The following is a 21,236-nucleotide window of genomic DNA, read 5'->3' on the forward strand; positions in this document are numbered from 1 at the left end:
TAATAAATAAATAAATAAATAACAGTACAACAAGTTACATTTGGTCCATACTGTAGCACAAAAATGTCACTATGGCACTAGAGGGTTAATTTAGGCTCGCTAAATAGAAGGTAACTGGTTTGAACTTCTTTTCAGCATAGTGATTGTTTTTAATTCAACTAACACTATAATTTAGATACAAACACGTGGATGTTCATTTTTAATTAATAATTATTTATTATCAAAAAGGAACTGAGATTGTGTCTGATGAGGTGGCTCATGGGGAATTTTCAGGTCATTGTCCTGTTGTAGAAGCCAGCCTTTCACTTTCGTTACTGACCACAGGACAGTTGTGTGTTGGCATGTTCAGTCTATTGTTCCCTTTATCGGTGCAATGTTTCCTGTCCCAGGCGATCACAAGGAACAATATTTCCACTCACAGTGAGGAGCCCAGTTAGTGTGTGTGTATTATTAGCATTGATTACTCATTCAAGAATAATTAGGCAAACACCAAATGCCACCCTTTCCCGTGTCAGTTGGTGACGTATTTTTTGTGGGACACTAGATCTGTAGTCCGCAGAGCGTCGTCACACAAAATACATTCTTCTGTTGCCGTTTTATGATAAACGGCTGATTTCTCGGCATGAAACGTGATGTTTTAAACAGGTAGAGGACAGATTTTTTTCTAATGGCGCAATTCAAACGGATCACAAAATAAAACTTGGACACCCGTTCATTTGTATGCCGAGTTTTTCAGAGTTGAGGTCCCATGGTGACGTTACTTCCTGCTTCCGCTTAAGGCCCATTTATGCTCAACGTTAAATACGCATACGGATACAGACGGAGCCTTTCGTCCGTACTCTGCGTTCATTTCGTCCATTTTTCGTCCGTTTCCACAAAGCTTACGGATACGCACCAAACGGAGCAGTACCACCGGAAACCGTGGGGGCGCTGTTGCTGTCACTACCCGATATGGAGCCTAGAGCCAGTGTGAGACAGAAGAAGAAGAAGACATGACGGCTGAATGAGAGAAAAAAATTCTCCTCCTCCAGCTGTGATTAATTTAACGGGCTTACCGACTACCGCATCACATAGCAAGTCCGTTTTCTTCTTTTATGATGTACATTATCAAGATCTCCTCCGTAGTCGCCATGTTTGTTGTCATAAACTTTTGACTCTGAGCTGCCCCCTAGTGGATGTATTGGATAACATCCATGCCAACGTAAAGGACGCATGGAAGTATGTGAGCAGTGACGGTAGCAACGTTTGAAACGGACGCATACAATTTCGTCCGTACGTAGAGCATAAATGAGCCTTTAGGCTCTCTATAACATCGGTCACATACGCATTTGCCTCGAAAACAACTCTGTCTTGTAATGTTACATGATAATTTCATAGCGTGGTGAATGTGCAGGTCACAACTTGTCCACTAGAGCGTTTTGGAGTTGTTGGATTGTGTAGGCCTATTTGATGAGTTTTTTTGAGGGACAGGGGATCTAGGCTACCGTTCACCTCCATTGTGTTAGCTGAGCAGCTCCTGTCTCTGCCCTGCGGATCTCAAAAAACATGCACCGATAATTAAAGATAATGAACTTACTGCTATGACTATAGGGATATGGCAGTAGGCAAATTTGCCAAAATGTTGAACTATCCCTTTAACGTGATTATTATTTTGTGACAGACTTCTAAAAAATGCTTGGAGTGCATGTCATGGATCTCTGTTGGGGTCAGAGGTGTGCCGCCCCCCTGTGGCCAGTGTGCGGCGGTGCACCGCCCTATATGGAGCGTGTCCGACATCTGAGCCGCCGCCGCCGCCGCCTCCTGCTGCTGCTGCTGCTGCTGCTGCTGCTGCTGCTGCGGGGGAGAGTTTCAGGAATCAGGATACAGTCAGTCAGCTGTGTGTCTCTGTGTGTGTGTGTGTGTGTGTGTGTGTGTGTACGTATGCGTGGACTACAACACTGACAGGAGCGGGTCCAGCCCTCGGGTGCCGCCTGGAGCTTCACAGTCTACAGAAACCTGCTGGGATGGATTAACGGGAGCGGAGACGGTCAGCTTCCAGCCGAGGGGTGAGTGGCTTCCACCTCCTCCTACAACTCCACTCACCGACTCTAAACAAAGTTGTTGTTAGCTCGTTCGCTAACTTCTGCGGTGCCGTGAGGTGCTAGCGGGGTTTAGCCCATAGCAGCGCGGAGCGGAGCCCCTCATTCAGTCAGCGGCGTGTGGACAGGGACGGACGGAAACGGGACTGTCCTGGTTTTAACTGTGTGTCGGGGCTTTAAACTTTACACTGACAGCGTCCAGGTTAATGAAAGGTTGAAGTTATTAGCTTCAGGCTCCAAACCCCGCCGCGTTAGTTACTGACGTGACGTTGTCGGTGTCAATATCACCGACTAAACCCCGAAAGATTAAACGCAAACCCTCGCCCTGTTAGCTGACTTGACCGTGCTGTTTAGAGCTAACAGTGTTAGCAGTGAGCCCCGCAGCACCGTCAGTCAGGGTGGACCTGTGGCTGACTTTATGTTTGACAGGTTCGAGTTACTTGTTCTGATGTGGACCAGCTAAACTGGTGTGCTGCGTTTACGGACACCTCATTAATTCCCACACTTGCGCCTTCTTGCGTTGTTTTTTTTTCTTCTCTCTCCCCACAATTTAAGAAGCTTGGTGGGTGGGACCAAGTCACACATGTGCAAGACTGAAGTAAGTCAAAAGTGAAATCAAGTCTCATTATTATTTTGATTTGAACCTGCAGAATCTGATCTTAATAAAATGAAAAGACAATATTAGTAGGCTAACTGTCAGTTAACATCATTGGCCAATTTATCCAACCTGTTTAAAAAGCATAACACCAGATGAGATTTGCATTGTAATTACTGATATTTAGTAAAATATGGAATCAAACATGGCATGACTGACTGACAGGGTAGTGATTCAATTATGACCATGCCATTCCCAGCTTGTGCTCATACTGGGTAGTTTTAGATATTATAATTTTATATTAAAATCAAACTGAAAACATCAAATGAACAACACTCAAGTCCTTCAAGTCATCATGTCTCAAGTCAAGTGAAGTCCTGAGTCTTTAACGTTCAAGTCTGAGTCGGGTCTCAAGTCACAAGTCATCAAAATAGCAACTTGAGTCCAAATCACAATGACTCAAGTCGAGTCTCCATCTCTGGAAATGAAGTCAACACATGCTTTAGAAAGAAGCATTTAACATTCCCATGTAGTTGTCGTCCATAAAACCTCATTGGATACACGTATGATCCCACTCAGACAGTCCTCTCACGGACAGGACAGCATAGATAACAGCACATTTATTACATTTATCACCAGAACAGAGTCCAAAACTGTAGTAGTGGGTGATTAGTTATACATAAATTGCTGTTTACAGCTTTCCAGAGGGAAAGATGTGCTTCTTCTAACAGTTCTATATAATTCAGTTGGATTCGGCCAATATTTCTCATGGTTCATACAAAAGAAGTTGGCTACACTCCTAGTCCTACTATACCAACGTAGCCTAATTATAATGTTCAAGAAAAAAAGAAAGAAATGGCATAAACACATTAAAGCTGACATCCAACTCTTTCACAGGACTTTGGAACACTTCAAAAGTTTGAAAGTGTATGTTTGTAAACAATGTAGTACTGTGGCAGTAAAGATCCATTGATAATCTATTGGAAATGATTAAATAAACAATATCTTTTACCACTTGTATTAAAGCTAATGGAATCTAAATCTAAATGTGGAAAACACTGATACATACAACAGGGTTGGGTCTGGGGTTTGTTGTCATGTTGTTATTCATGCAGTAACTAATTCAATTTTTAAAGGGACAACGAGGAGTTTCTATTCGGTTATAAAAAAGTCTCACGTTAATGTGGATGAATCTCCGCTACCCACACTTGTTAATGGGCCCATTTTCGATAAATATATCGTTTTGTCTCTATCGTTATTAGTGGTGGCGGAAACGCTGGTCGAGCCGACCAGCGTTTCCTTCGTGGCGAGTCATGAGAATAACGGCGCGGAATCGCCGTTTATGGTCGGAACTACAACGGTATGTGAACCTCTTTGAACCTCTGACTTTAATTCTTGATGAATGAAAACATGAGTCTGTCTTGCGCCGGTCAAAGAATTTTATGGTGCGCGGAGGCTCATAAATGTAGTGTGAAAACACTTCGCTTTTCCAAAACTCCTCGTTGTCCCTTTAAAATAACCACAAACACATCAACCTGTTTTTGTTCATCAGGAAGAGATGGTCATTTACATGGCTGCTATTGCAGTCTATATTGTTCAATGATAAGTGGACATGGTGCATCAGCAGACTTCCACACTGATCTGATGCATCTCAGTCAGGGGCTGCAGAGAAAATGCTGAACCTGTGACTGAAGGATCCTGATGAAGCTCTGCAGGCCAAAGCCTCGCTGTGGACTTTGTTTTCCTGGCCTCGGGCTGACTTAGCAGGCGGCTGTGTATTATTAATGTGTGACATGATTTCCATTCAGTGAGGCTGCCAGCCCTGTAACCGGAGCCAGCTCGGCCTGCTGCACAGTAGATCAGTGTGTTTGTGGAGCTCCAATGTGACCAGCTATTTTCTTCAGTGACCTGGATTGTGGAAGTGAAGGTGTTGATCTTTACTATGGAGCTCTGTTAACACCTTGTTCTCTAGTGTCACTGCAGTAAATGGGTGACAACTGCTGGGGTAGTACAGAATACAGATGTGTGTTGTAAATGTCTCACCATCTTCTTCATAAAATGTTTGCTATCAGAAAACCAAAAAGCATTAAAGGGGACATATTACTCGACACGACGCGCTTAGGGGAAAGTTTCACGGTACTGAAAAAAAGCTTCTTATCGGTTCCTGTGACAACCTTCAATCAGCAGCAGTGAGCGAGCTGTGCACACTGACACTGCAGTTGCTTGCAGGTGGTGTGCTGGCGTCCCAGGGCACAGCGCTCGCTGCGCACAGAAAGTAGATGCTCTGTCTTTGATTGGGTCGGGATTTGTTAGACGATTTCATAGAAATCATTTCAAACCACAGGGAATTAATGTGAAATTAGATTTATTACATTTTTTACTTCAAATTTTTTTTCAAGGCATCTGGTAGCATCTGGTAAGTATATTTTTTTTGGCGTTTTTGCCTTTATTTGATAGCACACAGTATAGGCTAGATAGACAGGAAAGGGGGAGGCAGAGAGAGGGGGAATGACATGCAGGAATTGAACCGGGGACGCCTGCGTTGAGGACTGTAGCCTCTACATGGGGCGGCCGCCTTAACCACTGCGCCACGCACCGCCCCGGCCCTGACGCTGTTAAAAGTACATCCGGGCCACTGCACCGGGCCATTTATATTGTCGACCCCTATATGTCTCCTGCATACGTATGTCTCCTTTAACATCAAAGCTCTCACACTTCTCCCTTGTTCTCTGTCTTGTTTGCATATTATACAGACTATTAGGGCTGGGTATTGTGGCCAATTTCCTGAATCGATTCGATTTCGATTCCTAAGGTTCTAAATCGATTAATCACGATTCGATTCGATTTCATTAGAATCGATTCTAGGGCTGTCAACGAATGGCAGAAATGAGGTTCGAATATTGCCTCTTAAAAAAAACAGATATTCGAATAAAATTCGAATATCTGTTTTTTCATATTTTCTCCAAAAATCAATACAAAGAGATGGACTTTTATAGCGGTAGCCTGTATTAATTATCAGCGCATGTCAAACACGTTTTGAACAGCTTACATTACACAAAACAAACAGCTACACAATGCAAATCAGCAACGACATTATATGCATATTAATACGTGAAAAAAGACCGCGTTTTACTCGGCCTTTATCAATTCATGTCAAACAAGTTTTGTGATGACGCGAGCAAACAGCTCGCTCGGGAAACGGGATAAGAGCCGGCATGTTTTCTTCCCACATCCAAGTAATGATCCTTATAACGCGGATCAAGTACAGTCGCGATGAAGTGCAGGATCATCACAGCTCTCAGTGAACGGCACTATTTTTTTAATGCGCGATTAAAGCTGTCACTCGGTAGTTTATGAAAACAGAGAAGCTGCTTCTCTCCAGACGTGACCACACAGACAGGTGTGTGTGTGTGTGTGTCTGTGTGAGTTACTACGGTTACCGCGGCGCTCCCGTCCCCCGGATATTTCTGCAGCTGGATTGACATGATCCGGTCTGAGACATGAGACTCATGGACTGAGGAGTCGTCCTGCTGCGTTCTGCACGTCACACCGACGACCGTGCATTTGTAGGAGGAAGTTGTAGTTGCTGTTGTTGTGGTTGTGTGCGTGAAGATAATTTAAAAATAAATTATTAATATTCGAATATCATATTTTAATAATCGAATTTCATTTTTATTACTATAATTCGAATATACATTCGAATTTCAAATATTCATTGACAGTCCTAATCGATTCAATCTCCTCTTGAAAAATGAAAATGGCTCAACTCTTTGTTACAAAATACACTGCACTTAAAAGCTGTTGTTTATGGTGAAAAGAAAGAAATAAAGAACAAACTTGTAAATTTGACAGTTTAAACTTGAACTGTCAATAAAACTGTTCCAATTCCCAAAAGGGCAATTTTGAAATTAAAAGGAATTGCAGGTGAAAGTGAACTTGAACTGCAACATTCCATCACTGCAAACTGCATTAATTAATTAATTTATAATTAAGGCATTGTTTCTTTAAGTGCAAAAATAATATTAATGGTAAAAAAAAACAAAAAAAAAACGAACTGTCTCAAGTCAAGTCTGCAGCAGCTCAAGCTGCCTTTCTCCCTCTTGAGGGAGGAAATGTGTAGAAACGGGGCCCATGCTAAATAAAGTGACGGTGTGTGGAGCGGTTCCCGTCCGGCCCAGTCAGGTCGCCTCCCTCCGGAGTCTGGGCGTCATGTGTTATGATCCAACGGTCATAAAGTGGAGGAGAAAAGTCGCACTGAAAACACGGAGCTGCTCATGTCCTTTATTCTGCGGTAACACGTATCATATGTTGGCTCACCTGTAGTCTCGCCTGCCAGACCCTCCTACAGAAAAGAAGGAGAGTCTGGCTGCTCCGCCTATGATTCTGCGATCAGAGAAAAAAACGCTCCGGCCGTTTGGAATTCTTTCAACCAGTCACAATCATTGTGGTCGGCGCCATAGCAACGCCGTAGCAACGGCGCGCTTGCAAAATATTGCCGGTTGGAAACTGGATTTCGGTCCGCGGTGTAACGACGGTCGGCATCCGTCGACGGATATTTATTATTTTGTTCAGTTTAAGGGCGGTTGGCAACCACTGACAGATATGTATTCTTCTGTTCGGTTCATGACACGGATCCATGGTTCGGTTCCTGTTGTTGTTTGTTGATGTTTCCCTTTACCGGGCGGACTGTGAAAGCTGCAGCACGGAGGCGGGACTTCCGCCGGGTGGCTCGTTCCGACCAATCAGAGGCTAATCGCAGCAACGCACTTCCGTCAGGCCAGACTAGCTCACCTGTGGCTTGAAGAACATGCTGTTCCTGTAGATGTCTGTGTGTCTGTGTGTGTGTGTCAGCTCTGCACCGCTGCCACACGCGCACACACACACAGCGTCGAAGCGCTCAAGTGAAACAATAACCTGCAGATCACCTGAGCTGACGTGAACTCCGCTCGTAGTTTGGTTTGGTTTTTATTCATATCAAACACAGCAATAGCTACATTGCACAGCTACAAAGAGGAAGAAAGAAACTCCGCTCGTAGTTACTGTGAGTCAGAGCGTCAGACGTAACCGCGCCGCTGCTTCATCAGGCACAAGACTACCGGAGGAAAAAATCGATCTCACGCGCTGTGAATCGATATTACAAAATTTAAATGAAATCGATCCAGAATCGATGAAATCGTTTTTTTTACCCAGCCCTACAGACTATGGAGAAAACATGCACATCAGGCAGGCCCGGGTGGGATGGGTGCTGGATCAAAAGGAGGAGATACTAGAAAAAATACAGAAAATCCGCACACCATAAAAAGCTCCCTTAACAGAGATTTGCTGTGAGACACAGTAGTTTGAAAAAGAGTGGTGTGCTCGAAACGTCACGTTGCCAATAAATCTCTGTTAAGGGAGCTTTTTATGGTGTGCGGATTTTCTGTATTTTTTCTTGTTTGCATATTATGACATCACAAGGTTACAGGAAGTCCTGACGGCTTGTATCAAGGCTCAGTTTTCTGAACACAGTCTGTGTGCATTTCTCTGAGGACTGAGGCTTTGATACGTTTACAGTATTACAGGGTTCCCGCGGGGTCTTAAAAAGTCTTAAAAGCATTGAATTTCAAATTTGAAAATAATACCTTAAAAAGTCTTGAAAAAGTCTTGAATTTTTATATTTGGGTCTTAAAAATTGTGCTGTTTGTAACTTCTCTCTATTTTTAAGAACTGGCCAACATTGACAATGAGATCTCTGCAAAGAGTGCAGAACTCAGGCGTTGACTTCATTTATGAAGACCCCAGGCTGTTCATTTGCACGGTTACTGTGAACTGTTTTTCAAATAAACGCACACTGTGAAATTCAAGAATTTCATTTTTCTTCTTTGCCGATATGGCTGTAAAACAGGCCGACTAAAGTCTTAATTTCATGTATAAATGGTCTTAAAAAGGTATTAAATAGTCTTAAATTTAACTTTAAGAAACTTGTAGGAACCCTGTATTAATATAGAACCTAGAACTGCTGTATAACTAAAGCAGAGATGGACATTTATCTTTATATTATATGGACCTTTAATGAAAAATGGAACTAGCAAACATTTGGCAATTTTTCTCTCAAACTTTTCTCAAATTATAAATGGATTTATATAATCGCTGTGGATTAACTGTCTATGGATTACAGGTCAAGTGAGGCAAGATGATTAAAGTTCTTATAGATATTTATTAATGGGCTGCTCAGGCCGCTCATCTGGCAGAAGGCTCAGTCCCTATGGCAGCAGCCCTGCTTTTGAATCTGACTCATGGCCCTTCACCGTTTGTTACTCCCTTTCTCACTGTCGCTGTCCAATCCCCCTCCCTTCTGCAGTGGCCAGGCAGCGTCATGGCGTCCAGGCTGCTGGACCGTCTGAAGCGCTCGCTGTTCAAAGATGGCCAGGCGGCGGGAGCTGAGCAGGAAGCAGGAGGCGGACAGGAGGAGGAGGAGGAGTTCAACGAGGACCGCTGGGAGGCGGAGCTGGCGGAGGAGGAGGAGTGCGTGACCGATCGGCTCGGGGGGACGCTGTGCTTCGACAGCGGCGGAGGAGGAGCTGAGGACGGAGCCGACGGCGAGGGCTCGGGGCTGGACAGCGACTCTGACTTCCTGGGAGAGTCGATGGAGGAGGGGCTCAGCAGCACAGGTTAGGTGGTGTTCTGCTCATTAAACACAACATACAACTTCTAGTATCTTTGCCATGTACTGTAACATATCCACCTTTTGGATCTATTAGCGCTGGCCTTTAACATGGATTTCAATTTATGTGATATCGATTGTTAAAAGCTGGTGTGATGATCCATGTGTTTTACAGATTTTCATTGAAAAAAAAAAATCCATGCCTTTACCGTGACTACTGAAACATTGTAAAACATGTATTTATTAATGTTAATGTGGTGATTTCTGTACATACAGAGCCCCGAGCAGCATCGCTCCTCTGTCCAATACACACATGAAGCTTCACTTTTCATTCAAACAAACTAATGCAACTGCCACAATTGATTTCATCAATGAGACCAGCATTTATCTCCTAAAAAGAAGTTAACCAGCCGGTGGTAAACCTCTGAAAGCCTGCGGGTAAGTTAATTAATGATCAGTTTGTCTCCCGGGGTGATGACGTAGGTTGGCCAGCCGAGCAGCTCTGCAGACCGGCAGCTGCAGGTGGAGTTTCACTTTCTCCAAAAAATATCGGCGCAACAAACAAACAGTGGCCATTTGGATCTAAACAGTTACTTTCTCGCATGAAAACATATTAAAACTTAATAAAGTGACGTAATAACAGCGCTACAGTAGGAAATAAAACAGCTTTTAGCCTGTTACACAGCTACCGCTGCCGGCTGCTGCGTACAGCGTGGGGATGGTTCGTCAACAAGAAGCCCAATCAGAAATCGCGTTTTTTTCCTCTCCTGGTGAATTCAAGGGGGAGGAGGCAAGAGTGAAGTTCTTTGTCTGGAAAACATGTCAGCTAGGGTTGGGCGGTATGAGCAAAATCTTATATCACGGTATGAGTAATTTCATATCACGGTAACGGTATATATCACGGTATGTTTTTTTCCCCCTGTAAATTCAATTAATGGCTTAAAATAACCATACTGTCGCATTTGATCATTTTCCTCTTTTATTTTTTTCTATTAAAAAAAAAAAAAAACAGGAACAATGCCAGAGCAGTCTTGCTCCAGTTAGTGCAATTATATAAAAAGAAATCACAACATCACAAATTTGCATTTTACAAAAATGCCTACGGTCTGTGCTGTCTACGGCTGTTCAAACAGGTCAAACTGGGAAAATCAAAGAAGTTACTTTAGAGTTCCTAAGGTAGTAAGTAACCTTTACTATGGTAGTAACTTACGGGCTCAAATTTCAACAACTGACGGAAAAACGATGGGTGGGTGGGAGGGAAGGAAGTGACCATAATAAACAGTGTCCTAGGCTAGCCTGTCCTACAGTAAAAATGGCACATAGAAAGAGGAGTAAAGCAATATGTTAAGCAGCAATATTAAAGCATCAAAGATGTTCAATCAAACCTACATAATTTGAAATAACGTTTAAAACACACACAGCCAGTGTCACAACTAAGCATAAAAAGCCCGCTAGCTTAATGCTAACGTATAATGTAAAACACCATAGACGGGCTAACAGAAATTAGCATTGCTTATAACCTGACTTACTCCTCTTCTGAAAAACTCTGACAAGTCAAACTTTAGGATGTGTTAGAGGTCTAATTGATCTGTCTAAACATCAGAACTATGACACATGAAACGGTAAACACAGCTGATCGATCGAAAAAAATTACGGCTGGAGTGAATTACTTTAACTTTTCACTTTTTCGTCTTGTTGGGCGGGTCGGGCTGCCTCCGTTTCCTCGTGACTCCCACTCATGGATGTATTATATTATGCTCCCACCTCTGCTTTCACTCTCCGCCTCCGCCATGGTTGTTACTGTAAAAACGGTTGTTATCACTCCGGTAACCGGTAAAGCTGTTTCTTCTTCGTCGTGCTGATGCAACCACGCCAAGCAGTCTGCTGCAGTGCCGGCTCCCCCGTGTGTCGAGGCGGTCTAACTACAGTGACTCAGAGAGATGCCGCAGACATCTGCTCTTTCTCCGGTATAAACGGTATTGCAAAATCTCTACCGGTAGACATTTTATACCGTCACACGGTATAATACCGTCATACCGCCCAACCCTAATGTCAGCTATCGTCAGTGACAGAGAAGATTGACTTATACATGCAATAACCTGATGGATCCTTTAAAGTAAAAATTGACATCACTCTTAATTCAACTTCTTACTGACTTATCTGAGTTTTCAAGAAAATCATGTCATTGAGGGATTTTTCCAACAATTTCACTCCACTTGGATCAATATTATGCACCACAAGCACTTGTGTGTGTCTGTCCCTCACCTGCAGCTTTTATCAGGATCAGACTTTGACGTAAAGAAGATCTAAATGTGTTTAATGACCCAATATTCACTTGAATTCTTTCTTTGATCATTTATCTTGACAATATTAAAATGACAGGTCACATAAAGCCTGGTGACACATCTGCTTTAGAGGTAAAGAAGCAGTTTGAATGTGTTGGAGTTAGTGGAAACAGTGGAGTGAAGCTAATTTCCAGGACTGTCCAAAATGTAATGCAACTACTCGGTTTTCTCTCTTTTTCTTTCTCTCTTTCTCCATTTTTGTTATTTTTGGTATGTTTTTATGTTCACATCATTGATCCTTGTTATTCAATATGTCTATTCTGTACGTTAGACGTAATGTGGGTAGGGGGAGTGGGTGTTTGTCATATGTTATGTATGTCTATAATGTAATGTAGTGTATTATTGTCATGTGTTCTATATGTTTGTCTAGGGACCCCCTTGAAAAAGAGATGCTACATCTCAAGGGGCTATCCTTCAATACATCCAAAAATCAAATTCACTCCTCTAACGTAAACAGCCTCAGTGGTTGTTTTTGTCATCAGTCGCTGCAGCAAGTGAACCGGACTTAGGTTGTTATAGTTATTACGGAACTATCATGGCTGGGTTATATTTAAAAGAAGATCTCTGTTTGAGTTCAATTAAGTACTTCTCTAAGATTGTATAGTTGTGTTCGGTGGCTCATGGATCAGAGAAACTAAATGTTCTCCTGTTTCATACTCGTCCATCTATCACATCCTCGTCCTGACCTGGACTTTGTCGTTCTTTAACCTACGTCGCCACATTTTGAGCAGTTCTGTGGATCAGTGTTTGACATCCTTACTTCAATTTTTTAATTTTTACATCAGACATTACATCATCTTTTGTTTTCATTCGGTACATGTAGATGAGCTGGTTACTCATCATAACCATGGAAACAGGATTGTTATTTATGAGTGACAGTTAAAAATGTCACTAATGTCCAGAAATGGTGGATTAGGCAGAACACACTATGGATTATTGGTCCAAAGGTGCTAAAAGTCACCTGTCTGTCTCCTGTAGATACCAGTCCTGTTGGCGTGTCTCCAGTCGGCCCCTCCCCCTCCTCCCTGCTGACCCGCCAGCTCCAGGAGAGCTGGAGGAGCCTGCGCGGACTCGGAGGAGGAAGTCCCACTCCCTCTGGGAGGCGACTGACGGACAGCTTGATGTTCGAGGTCACCGACGCCAGCGTGGTGCAGGACAGTTCCTCAAAATATGTGGTGAGTTCCTAATTAGAAATTCCTGATGTGAAATAAAGAACTGAGCAGAAGTTTCAGGTGCTTAAACCACAGACACACAACCAAAAATGATTTCTCAAACAAATGAAGCAAACGGAAAAATGACCAACTAATGAGAGATGAGAGATTTTGCTAAATTCTACCACCTGGCAATTTCAAGATGGAGCTACAAATGAAGAAATAGGGAAGGGACGACATCCCTACACAGGACCAATGGACTCACCTTGTAGAGGAAAACAATGACACACCACCTACAGGAAGTGCAGTTAGAAGAGAAATGGATGAGATGGACAATATTTATGACTGAACAGCGACAAAACAAAAAACTTGATTGAGTAAAAGAAAATGGAATATGGACAGATTGCTTTGATAGTGACTCCCATGTGTTATTTGTTTTTATAATTACTTGTATTAATTAGAATTAATCTGTATAAAGGAAAAAATCTCAATAAAAATTACAGTGGAAAAAAAAAGATACAGCTACAATATAACAACCCTGTGAACTGTGAAGGAGGTCATTTTTACAGCTGAACCTGAACGCACCTTGGTCGGTCTGTGTCTCTCCAGCTGTACACCATCCACGTCATCCAGTCTGGCGGCTGTGATAAGACTCCGGCCATAATCACCCGCAGGTACTCCGACTTCCAGCGCCTCCACGCCACGCTGCGGCGTCACTATGGAGACCAGATGGAGCGCGTCTGCTTCCCACGTAAGTAGAAATTATGTCATCATCATCATCTGGGGTGGGGGGGCTCCTTTTCTCCCGGCTGTACCCTGACCTCCTGTTGTGATGGCGGCAGGAAAGAAGCTTCGCAGGAACTTCACGGCAGAGACGATCGCCAAGCGGAGCAGGGCCTTTGAGCAATACCTGTCTCACCTGTGTTCCCTGTCCACCCTGCGGGGGGCGCTGTGTGTCCGACAGTTCTTCTACCTGACCGACCTGCAGACTGGTCAGCTGCTCATCAGGTAACTAACACAACACATTAAACTATGACACTTTTAAAGGGATACTTTACCACTGTATCACTCAAACAGCTGATAGGCGGTGTGATACGGTATGTCGCGGAGCCTGCCTATGTGGAGGAATACTGAGTTTTCCAACCAGCTGATGCATTGTAAATTTTAACTTTATATCGTACTCTTGAACTGGTGTATTATTTTGAGACGGGACTGCTCGTAGGCGCCAAAAATATGCAGATTAATTGTCCCCCATTCACAACAGTGTACTGCCTGTGTCTCGGCGCAGCGCGATACGCCGGTGTTTCTCAGTGGGGGGGGAGCAGAGAACTTTCCACTTTAGATATTATACTCAGTGGCCATTTGTAGCTCATACAACCCCACTTCAAAAAAACTGAACTATCCCTTTAATATGAATCTGAATATCTTAGTTACCTGTGGCACATTCCTACATGTGTGAGGTTTGTACATTCTCTAATGTAAATCATTAATACATTCAGCTTTATATGAACTCATGTAAGTGTCATGAGATTACAACTTCTTTTTTTCTGATGTTGCTGAGGCAGTTTCTTTTTCATTCAGGACAGGGTTTTAAAAATCCTGACTCAGGAGTAAAACGGACAAACCGTTCAGTTTTCTGTTCCTATCTTTGAACACAAGGAGGGTGTGTTCAAGAACCACCTTCTAATGGTTCTATTGAACTAAATATTTCAATGGTTTTTTCCATAAGTTCTAGGGAAACTAATAAGATAACAGACAAAACAGATTATGGTTGTACAGCCTTGTCTCCCTCCTCTACTTTCCCAGTGTTGCTCACAGTGTTGTCATGTTACCAGATGTTGACTTAAGTATGACACCAGTTTAAAAAATGTCAATATTGAGATTGAAGCAACACAACAGCAAACACTTATGAAATATCAATAAATAGTGTAACTGTTAACTATTACTATTATACAATTAAACATTCTTATAATACTGGGTGGGTACTGTGATAACGTTCTATTACTGTTATCCTGTACAGCACTTAATTTCTAACCTCAGACAGAATCAAACAGACTAAAATGTGGTTCCATTTTCTCCTGGTGTTTTTTGCTGTGAGCTCGCCTTAACCCACCAGCAGCAGAGGTAATAAGTTAACAGTGTAATATGATAATGTAGATGTGCAGAAAGGCGTCGTCTCTGACTGCTGTTCCTGCAGCCAACACAGACATTATGTTCTGAATTGAAACTGTGCAGCATTTCACAGTTTGACCTAATTAACTTGTAGATGTGTAAATACCTGTAGACGTTGAGGGTGGGGCCGGCTACACCCTCCTCCCTCTTCCCGTGGTTCCTGTCCAGCACTAAGTCCTTCCTAATTCCCTACTAAGTCCCTTCCTAAAGACTGTTCCTCATTTTTTTCCTCAGTCATCTAAAGGGATTGGTATCAGGCAGTATCAGTAATCTACTAAACAAACAAGCAACATGGGAACTGAGGTAATAATGAAATAAAATCCTGCTGATACCCGTAAATGTTGCAGGGTGAGGTAAAGATGAAGTCACACGGATGGAGCTGAAAGCCCCCGAACCAGGTCAGGCGCCTGAACGCCTCTTGCTCTAGTGAGTGAGGACAGCTGAAACATTTGATGCAAAACAGCTGTTTTTAATGAATCGCAGGACTCTCATTTTCAAAGTAAAGGCAAAGCCAGCGATATAAAAATGAAATATAATTTGTTAAAGTAAAATCGAAGATTCTGTGAGTTGTAATTTATTCCTGTAAAATTCCCGGAAAATGATTTCTTTCTTCTTCTTTTTTTTAAAATAATTTGTTAATTGAATTTTACATATAAAAAAAAACCCAATAATGTTCCATACAATAATAATTACAGATGTAAATTCAACATACCACAAAACAAATACCAACCCCCATCCCTCCAGCACCTAGCCCCAACAGATGGACTCATATACAGTAGTTAAAAAGTAAAGAAAGACAAACAAAAGAGAGATGGGTTGATAGAGGAAGAGAGAAAGAGAACAAATAAATAAACAAACAAGTAAATAAATGGAAAAATGAATAGATAAAATAAATAAAGAATAATGATGATAGTAATACTGGAGAATGGTTTCTTCAAACAGAGGTCAGTCTTCTGGTTTGGTTTGTGTTTTCTGTCATCATGTGTCTTTTCTTTGTGAGGGTTTTAAAGGTCCAGTGTGTAAAATGGGGGGTAAACCGTGTCATCCAGCGTTCAGATTCTAGATTGCAGCTCTCGCTCGCTCGCACTCACCCCTCCCATCAGCAAAGTGACGGTGGCCTCTGAGGACAAAAAAACCTATTTTACCATATGTCTGCGGTTTCCTCCTCCTTCTTTTCTTCCTCCTTCTTCTTCGTTGGTTTATTTATGAACACGAAACTCGCAAAACGCGCTCTCTGACTGGCTGGATTTTCTGTTCGGGCTGCCGTACAAACATGGCGGCGCAAGATGGCGACACTCTCTAAAGCAAGACCCTTGCTATGTAGATATAAAAGAATAATTATAACGGCGTGTTCCCACCAAACGCGATGACGCTTCATCGCGCGTCGAGATTACATGTAAAGTCAATGCAAACACGTGATTAGATTGGCCGTGAAAAATCGCTTCCATCACGCCGCCCGGCGCGATGACGCTTCATCGCTCGAGTTGAAATAATTGAACTTTTGCGACGAATTCACGTGAAGACGCGCCACGACAGCCTATCAGCGTTGAGATCGTCACCGACGTGCTGACGTTTAGTCAAAGACGGTTTAGAGCCTAAATAGAGTTTCTTTGGTTTAGTTTAGTTTATTATTCAGATCCCCATTAGCTGCAGCAAAGCCACAGCTCTTCACTGTTGCTTTTCCTGTGCTGTTACAAACGTTTCTGGTTTGGAGATTTGGACCTGAAAGCCCGTTATCACTGCTGTTTTCAACCAGCGGGCGCTGTGAGCCGGCCGCCCCGTCCCAAAGCACTCAACAGGCGGTCAGTTACACAGTCACGGAGCTGCTCCGCTGCAGCCAGAGACCCGCACCGCTGTTCCTCTCCCATCTACAGCGACAGGAACAGTGCAGCGACGGTGCTTATCTCAGCCATGGTCGACGAGAGAATGAAATAGTGGAAGAAATGTTGTTGCGTTTTTTCCATATTGGACCAGCATCAAAACTGGAGCGTCTAGCGCGACGCAATTTCATTTGACCCGCGATTACATTGCGTTCATCACGTTTGGTGGGAACACGGCGTAAGGCTATGAAAACCAAACAAATTTCATTTTATAGCGATTATACAAGTGTGTGTGTGTATATATATATATATATATATATATATATATATATATATATATATACACACACACAAGTGTATATATAAGTATATTCATGGGTTGTATATTCAGATTTTGCCAATAAACCTTGCCAAATATTACACACTGGACCTTTAAACATATGAATAACTCTTGGTGTAGAAGAAGTGGTGTTGTAGCTTCAGTGTTTCAGAGCTGCATTTGTCTCGTTGTGGAGGGTGGGACGTTACCAGGAGGCCTTGGGTCCGCTGCTCAACGCCAAGAGACTACAACAGAAACTGGGCTGGGCAAGTTACTACGACAGCCAGGCTCAGGCCCCGCCCCCGCCCCCCTCCCATTGGTTCTTCACTCTGGTGGGGTTGTCGTGCTGTTTCCAGGAAGTGGACCAGCTGGAGGAGGCCCGGGAACACTGTGACCTCGCCCTCCGCGTCCTGACCCCCGCCGAGACTCAGACCGACACGGAGGACGAGCCCCTCCCTCGTGAGGACGAGCCCCACCCACTCGGCGACAAGCCCCTCCCACAGGCCGGTGGGCCGCGCCCATTCACGAACAGGCCCCACCCCCTCCTGCCGCCGCTGCTCCGGGCCGTGGTGCGGCTGTCGTGGCAGACGGGGAAGGACAAGCGGCAGTGGGAGGAGCTTATGCAGCAGCTGGAGGAGCAGTGGGCGGAGCTGGACAATCAGCCAACCGTCAAAGAGTTTCTGGTAAAACACAACCTGCAGGAGAGCGAGGCGGAGGTTTAGACAGAACAATCACCAAACTGTGTCGGGGCCACTGTGACTTCAAATCACCAGACGGACAACTATTCAGGGATAGTTCACCCAAAATTGAAATTTCACTCATTATCTACTCACCCTCATGTGGACTAAGGGCTGGGAGAAGTTTCAGAGTCCTCCGTGGCTTCTCTGAGTTCCAGGGGGTCTCGGCGTAGCAGTGCATATCCATATAACGGTTGCAAATGGATACCAACTGTCTTCGTAACAAAAAGACACACCAAAAAACATCCAAATACCTCCATGCTGCTCGTATGTAATGTCCGTCTTGTATTGAAGCCCCGACATGCTAAATTGTTCCGAAAAAAATTAAATAAGTCTATATTTCAAGCTTGTTTGTAGCGGAAGCTTCTCTTCCCAGTTCGTCCAAATTTGACGTATCGGGAAGAGGAGCTTCCAGAAGCTTCCGCTACAAAACAAGTTACTGCAACTGTTGCAACTGTTATATGGACATGCACTGCTACGCCGAGACCCCCTGTAACTCAGAGAAGCCACGGAGGACTATGAAACTTCTCCCAGCCCTTAGTCCAAATTTCAATTTTGGGTGAACTATCCCTTTAACGCAGAATTTTACAAAATATTTAGAAACTATGTTGAGTAAAATCAGAAAAATCAATAGTGCAGGGAAAAAAATGATTTTAACAGTGGTTATAATACTGTTGCCCTATGCATCAATCATCTACTCAGACATACTGTTAAAGCCTTAAAGCCATCAGTGATGATGGTGATGCTTCTTATCAGGAAGCTCAATAATAACCACAATAATCCTAGACCTGGGTTCTGATATGAAAGTATCTGTCAGAGCTGCTTTCTACTGTGACGAGCTACAAACAATTATAAAGGGAAGACATTTCAGACATAAACAAATGCTATTCACAAATCATCTTTTTAAAAGTGACTTAAAACAGTTAAAAGTGTTTTATGATTTGGAGGAATTTATTTTTTCATGTTTTTAGAAATGAGAGTTGACAATTACAAGAAGCAGAGGAAGGAGCATGTTCAAGTTCAGCCTTAATATGCAGACTGCTGCCAGGTCAGGGCGTCTCTATAAGTTTCATTATAGGCAACACGTTCATGATTTTCACTGTGGCCATGGCGACGGTCTGAAAATGAAGTAAAACAATTCATTTAGCCTACTAAAGGTTGAACAATATTTTACAGCATCAACTGATGGAAACACCTTAAAGAGACTATCTGATATACTTAGATTCATTCCTCAGTCTTTGCGCTAGCAGGCCGCTCGGCCTTTATCTGCAACTTCTTGAATGTACAGGTACATGTCACCACTACAGATACAGAGATGACGAGCTGTGATTGGTCATCAGTGATGCTGGAAGTGACGATGACATGAAGCAGGAAGAGAACGGATTACGTACGTTATCAAAAAAAAAAAAACTACGTACGTTATCAGCTGCTTTAAAGGGATACTTCACCCAAAATCGATAATTCACCAATTTTCTACTCACCGCCATGCCAAGGAAAGGTTTGGAGAACTTTCAGAGTCATCAAAACGTTTGTTCGTTCGTCACTAGGTGCGTTTCCATTACCCCTTGAAATGCGCAAAACCTAAATATCGAAATTAAAAACTGATAATGGAAACACCTACATTTCGAAAAAACGCTCAAATATCGCAAACAAGTTTTTGTGCTCTCATGAGGTGGTTTTTGAGACGTATCGATACAAACGTGTATCACAAAAGTGTAATGGAAACACTTTTTTCGCTTTTCTACACGTCACCGGCGTCACCGGAGTTGTGTGTGTCCACGCTGTGTTGGTTTATGTAACTTGAGGGGACAAATGAACCACATGTTTTTTGTCATGCATTGCTGACCTGGGCATTGTTTCTCAATAAATTAGAAAAACCTTTCCTATCGTTCCCCTTTTCCGTGCATGGTTGAAGGAGACTGGCTCGCATCCACGCTCCCACTCCCTCCTGCGCCGAAATGTCACCTTAAGTCACATAAACCAGTACGGGTGTGTGACACAACCACCTTGATGTCAGCGCCTCATCACCGCTGGTGTTAAAAGGCTCCGTTCTTTCTGCAGTCAGGTTAAAGCGCACATCCGCCGTGTTGGTAAACAAATAGTCCCTCTAATCCAGTGATTTTCAACCACTGTGCCGCGGCACACTAGTGTGCCGTGAGCGTTCGCCAGGTGTGCCGTGGAAAATTACCAAATTTAACTTAATTGATCCAAACTAGCGATGCACGTTTTGAATTTTTTTTTTTCAGAGCGATAACCGACGCTCATAGGCGATTATAACCGTTAACGAGTGAGATTCAGCACTCCATCGAGTGTCTGTGACTATAGGCTCGTGCCGACCGGCCAGTCTCATTTTGTTTGTTTTTTATTTTTATAAAACACACGCGCGCTGCTCCCGCTGTGCTGCAGCTCATCCACGCCAGAACAGCGGAGCGCTCCTCATCTGTGCAGCTGCAGGTGAGTGACGGGGGAGCCGGCTGGAGAGCGCCTCCTTTTTATTTTAGGGGCACCGTCCTTATTCGTATTCATAGGCGCCGATCCCGTGGGTGCTCCGGTGCTCGAGCACCCACTGGCAACGCTGAGCACCCACTGGCCAATCGGGATGGCCGATCAAAAAAATAAAATAAAAAGAGTGAATAAATGAAACTTGTGGTGAAACTGTATATTTAAAATGAACTGCATTTACTTAAATCGTATTAACCAATCAAAATCATTACAGCTCTGTGCGTGCACACGTTAGCGTAGTCACGTAACCAATCAGATGATCGGATTTGGCTGCGGAGCTTCTCCTCTGGAGGAGGGTCTGGCAAGCGAGACAAGCTACGGCTAAACAAGAGGCCGTCACGTACACACACACAGCAAAAATGTGAAGGTTGGCTGCGTATCGGCGGTTAAAAATGGACAAGTTTGTAATAAGAAAACCAAGTGGAACTGCGTCTACAACCACCAATGCTCCCAATTTAATCCTAAAACCGGCTATAAAAGCGCCGCTGTTTCACTATTTTAACTCATTTACAGCTGGCGGCACCTTTACTTTGAAAGTCCAGTGGAGCTGGATCAGAACGGAGCGCCTGTACGGAGGGAGAGATCAGCTGATCCGCTGCTGTTGACTGAGCGTCTCCGCCGAGAGTTGTCTCCGCCTACAGATGTTCTCCTCACCCGTTGAGCTGAGCGTCAGGAGCTCATTATATATTAATCTATATATTTTACTTTTATATACAGTCAGTGTTACACTGAAATAAGTTGTGTGCTCGCAGCAGGAGAGATAATCAGATGGATAATCGGTAGAGTTAATAATTTCACTTAATGTGGCCATGAATAAATTCATTTAGATCAGTGTTGCCCAAACGCAAATCTTGTATAAATCTACACTGTTTTC

The 21,236-nt window shown here is 43.4% G+C and overlaps 1 protein-coding gene across 1 annotated transcript; it reads left to right on the forward strand.

The window, feature by feature from the left end:
- Positions 1-1,870: 1,870 nt before the first annotated feature.
- Positions 1,871-17,922, forward strand: snx21 (sorting nexin family member 21). The gene is made up of 6 exons (XM_085780837.1): positions 1,871-2,045; positions 9,014-9,323; positions 12,640-12,836; positions 13,422-13,563; positions 13,655-13,820; positions 17,320-17,922. Exons 2-6 carry the CDS (start codon positions 9,029-9,031, stop codon positions 17,843-17,845), a joined length of 1,326 nt encoding a protein of 441 aa, XP_085636963.1. The 5' UTR covers positions 1,871-2,045; positions 9,014-9,028; the 3' UTR covers positions 17,846-17,922.
- The last annotated feature ends 3,314 nt before the right edge of the window (positions 17,923-21,236 follow it).

The sequence above is a fragment of the Trachurus japonicus genome, chromosome 7 (genome assembly GCF_045865225.1).
Source record: "Trachurus japonicus isolate A0001 chromosome 7, Traja_1.0".
Taxonomy (NCBI): domain Eukaryota; kingdom Metazoa; phylum Chordata; class Actinopteri; order Carangiformes; family Carangidae; genus Trachurus; species Trachurus japonicus.

Bases quoted from the DNA above. Each gene is read 5' to 3' on its own strand.
- snx21 (XM_085780837.1), top strand. From the start codon at position 9,029: ATGGCGTCCAGGCTGCTGGACCGTCTGAAGCGCTCGCTGTTCAAAGAT. The intron at 12,837-13,421 runs GTGAGTTCCTAA...GTGTCTCTCCAG, and splicing joins ACAGTTCCTCAAAATATGTG to CTGTACACCATCCACGTCAT. The intron at 13,564-13,654 runs GTAAGTAGAAAT...TGATGGCGGCAG, and splicing joins GGAGCGCGTCTGCTTCCCAC to GAAAGAAGCTTCGCAGGAAC.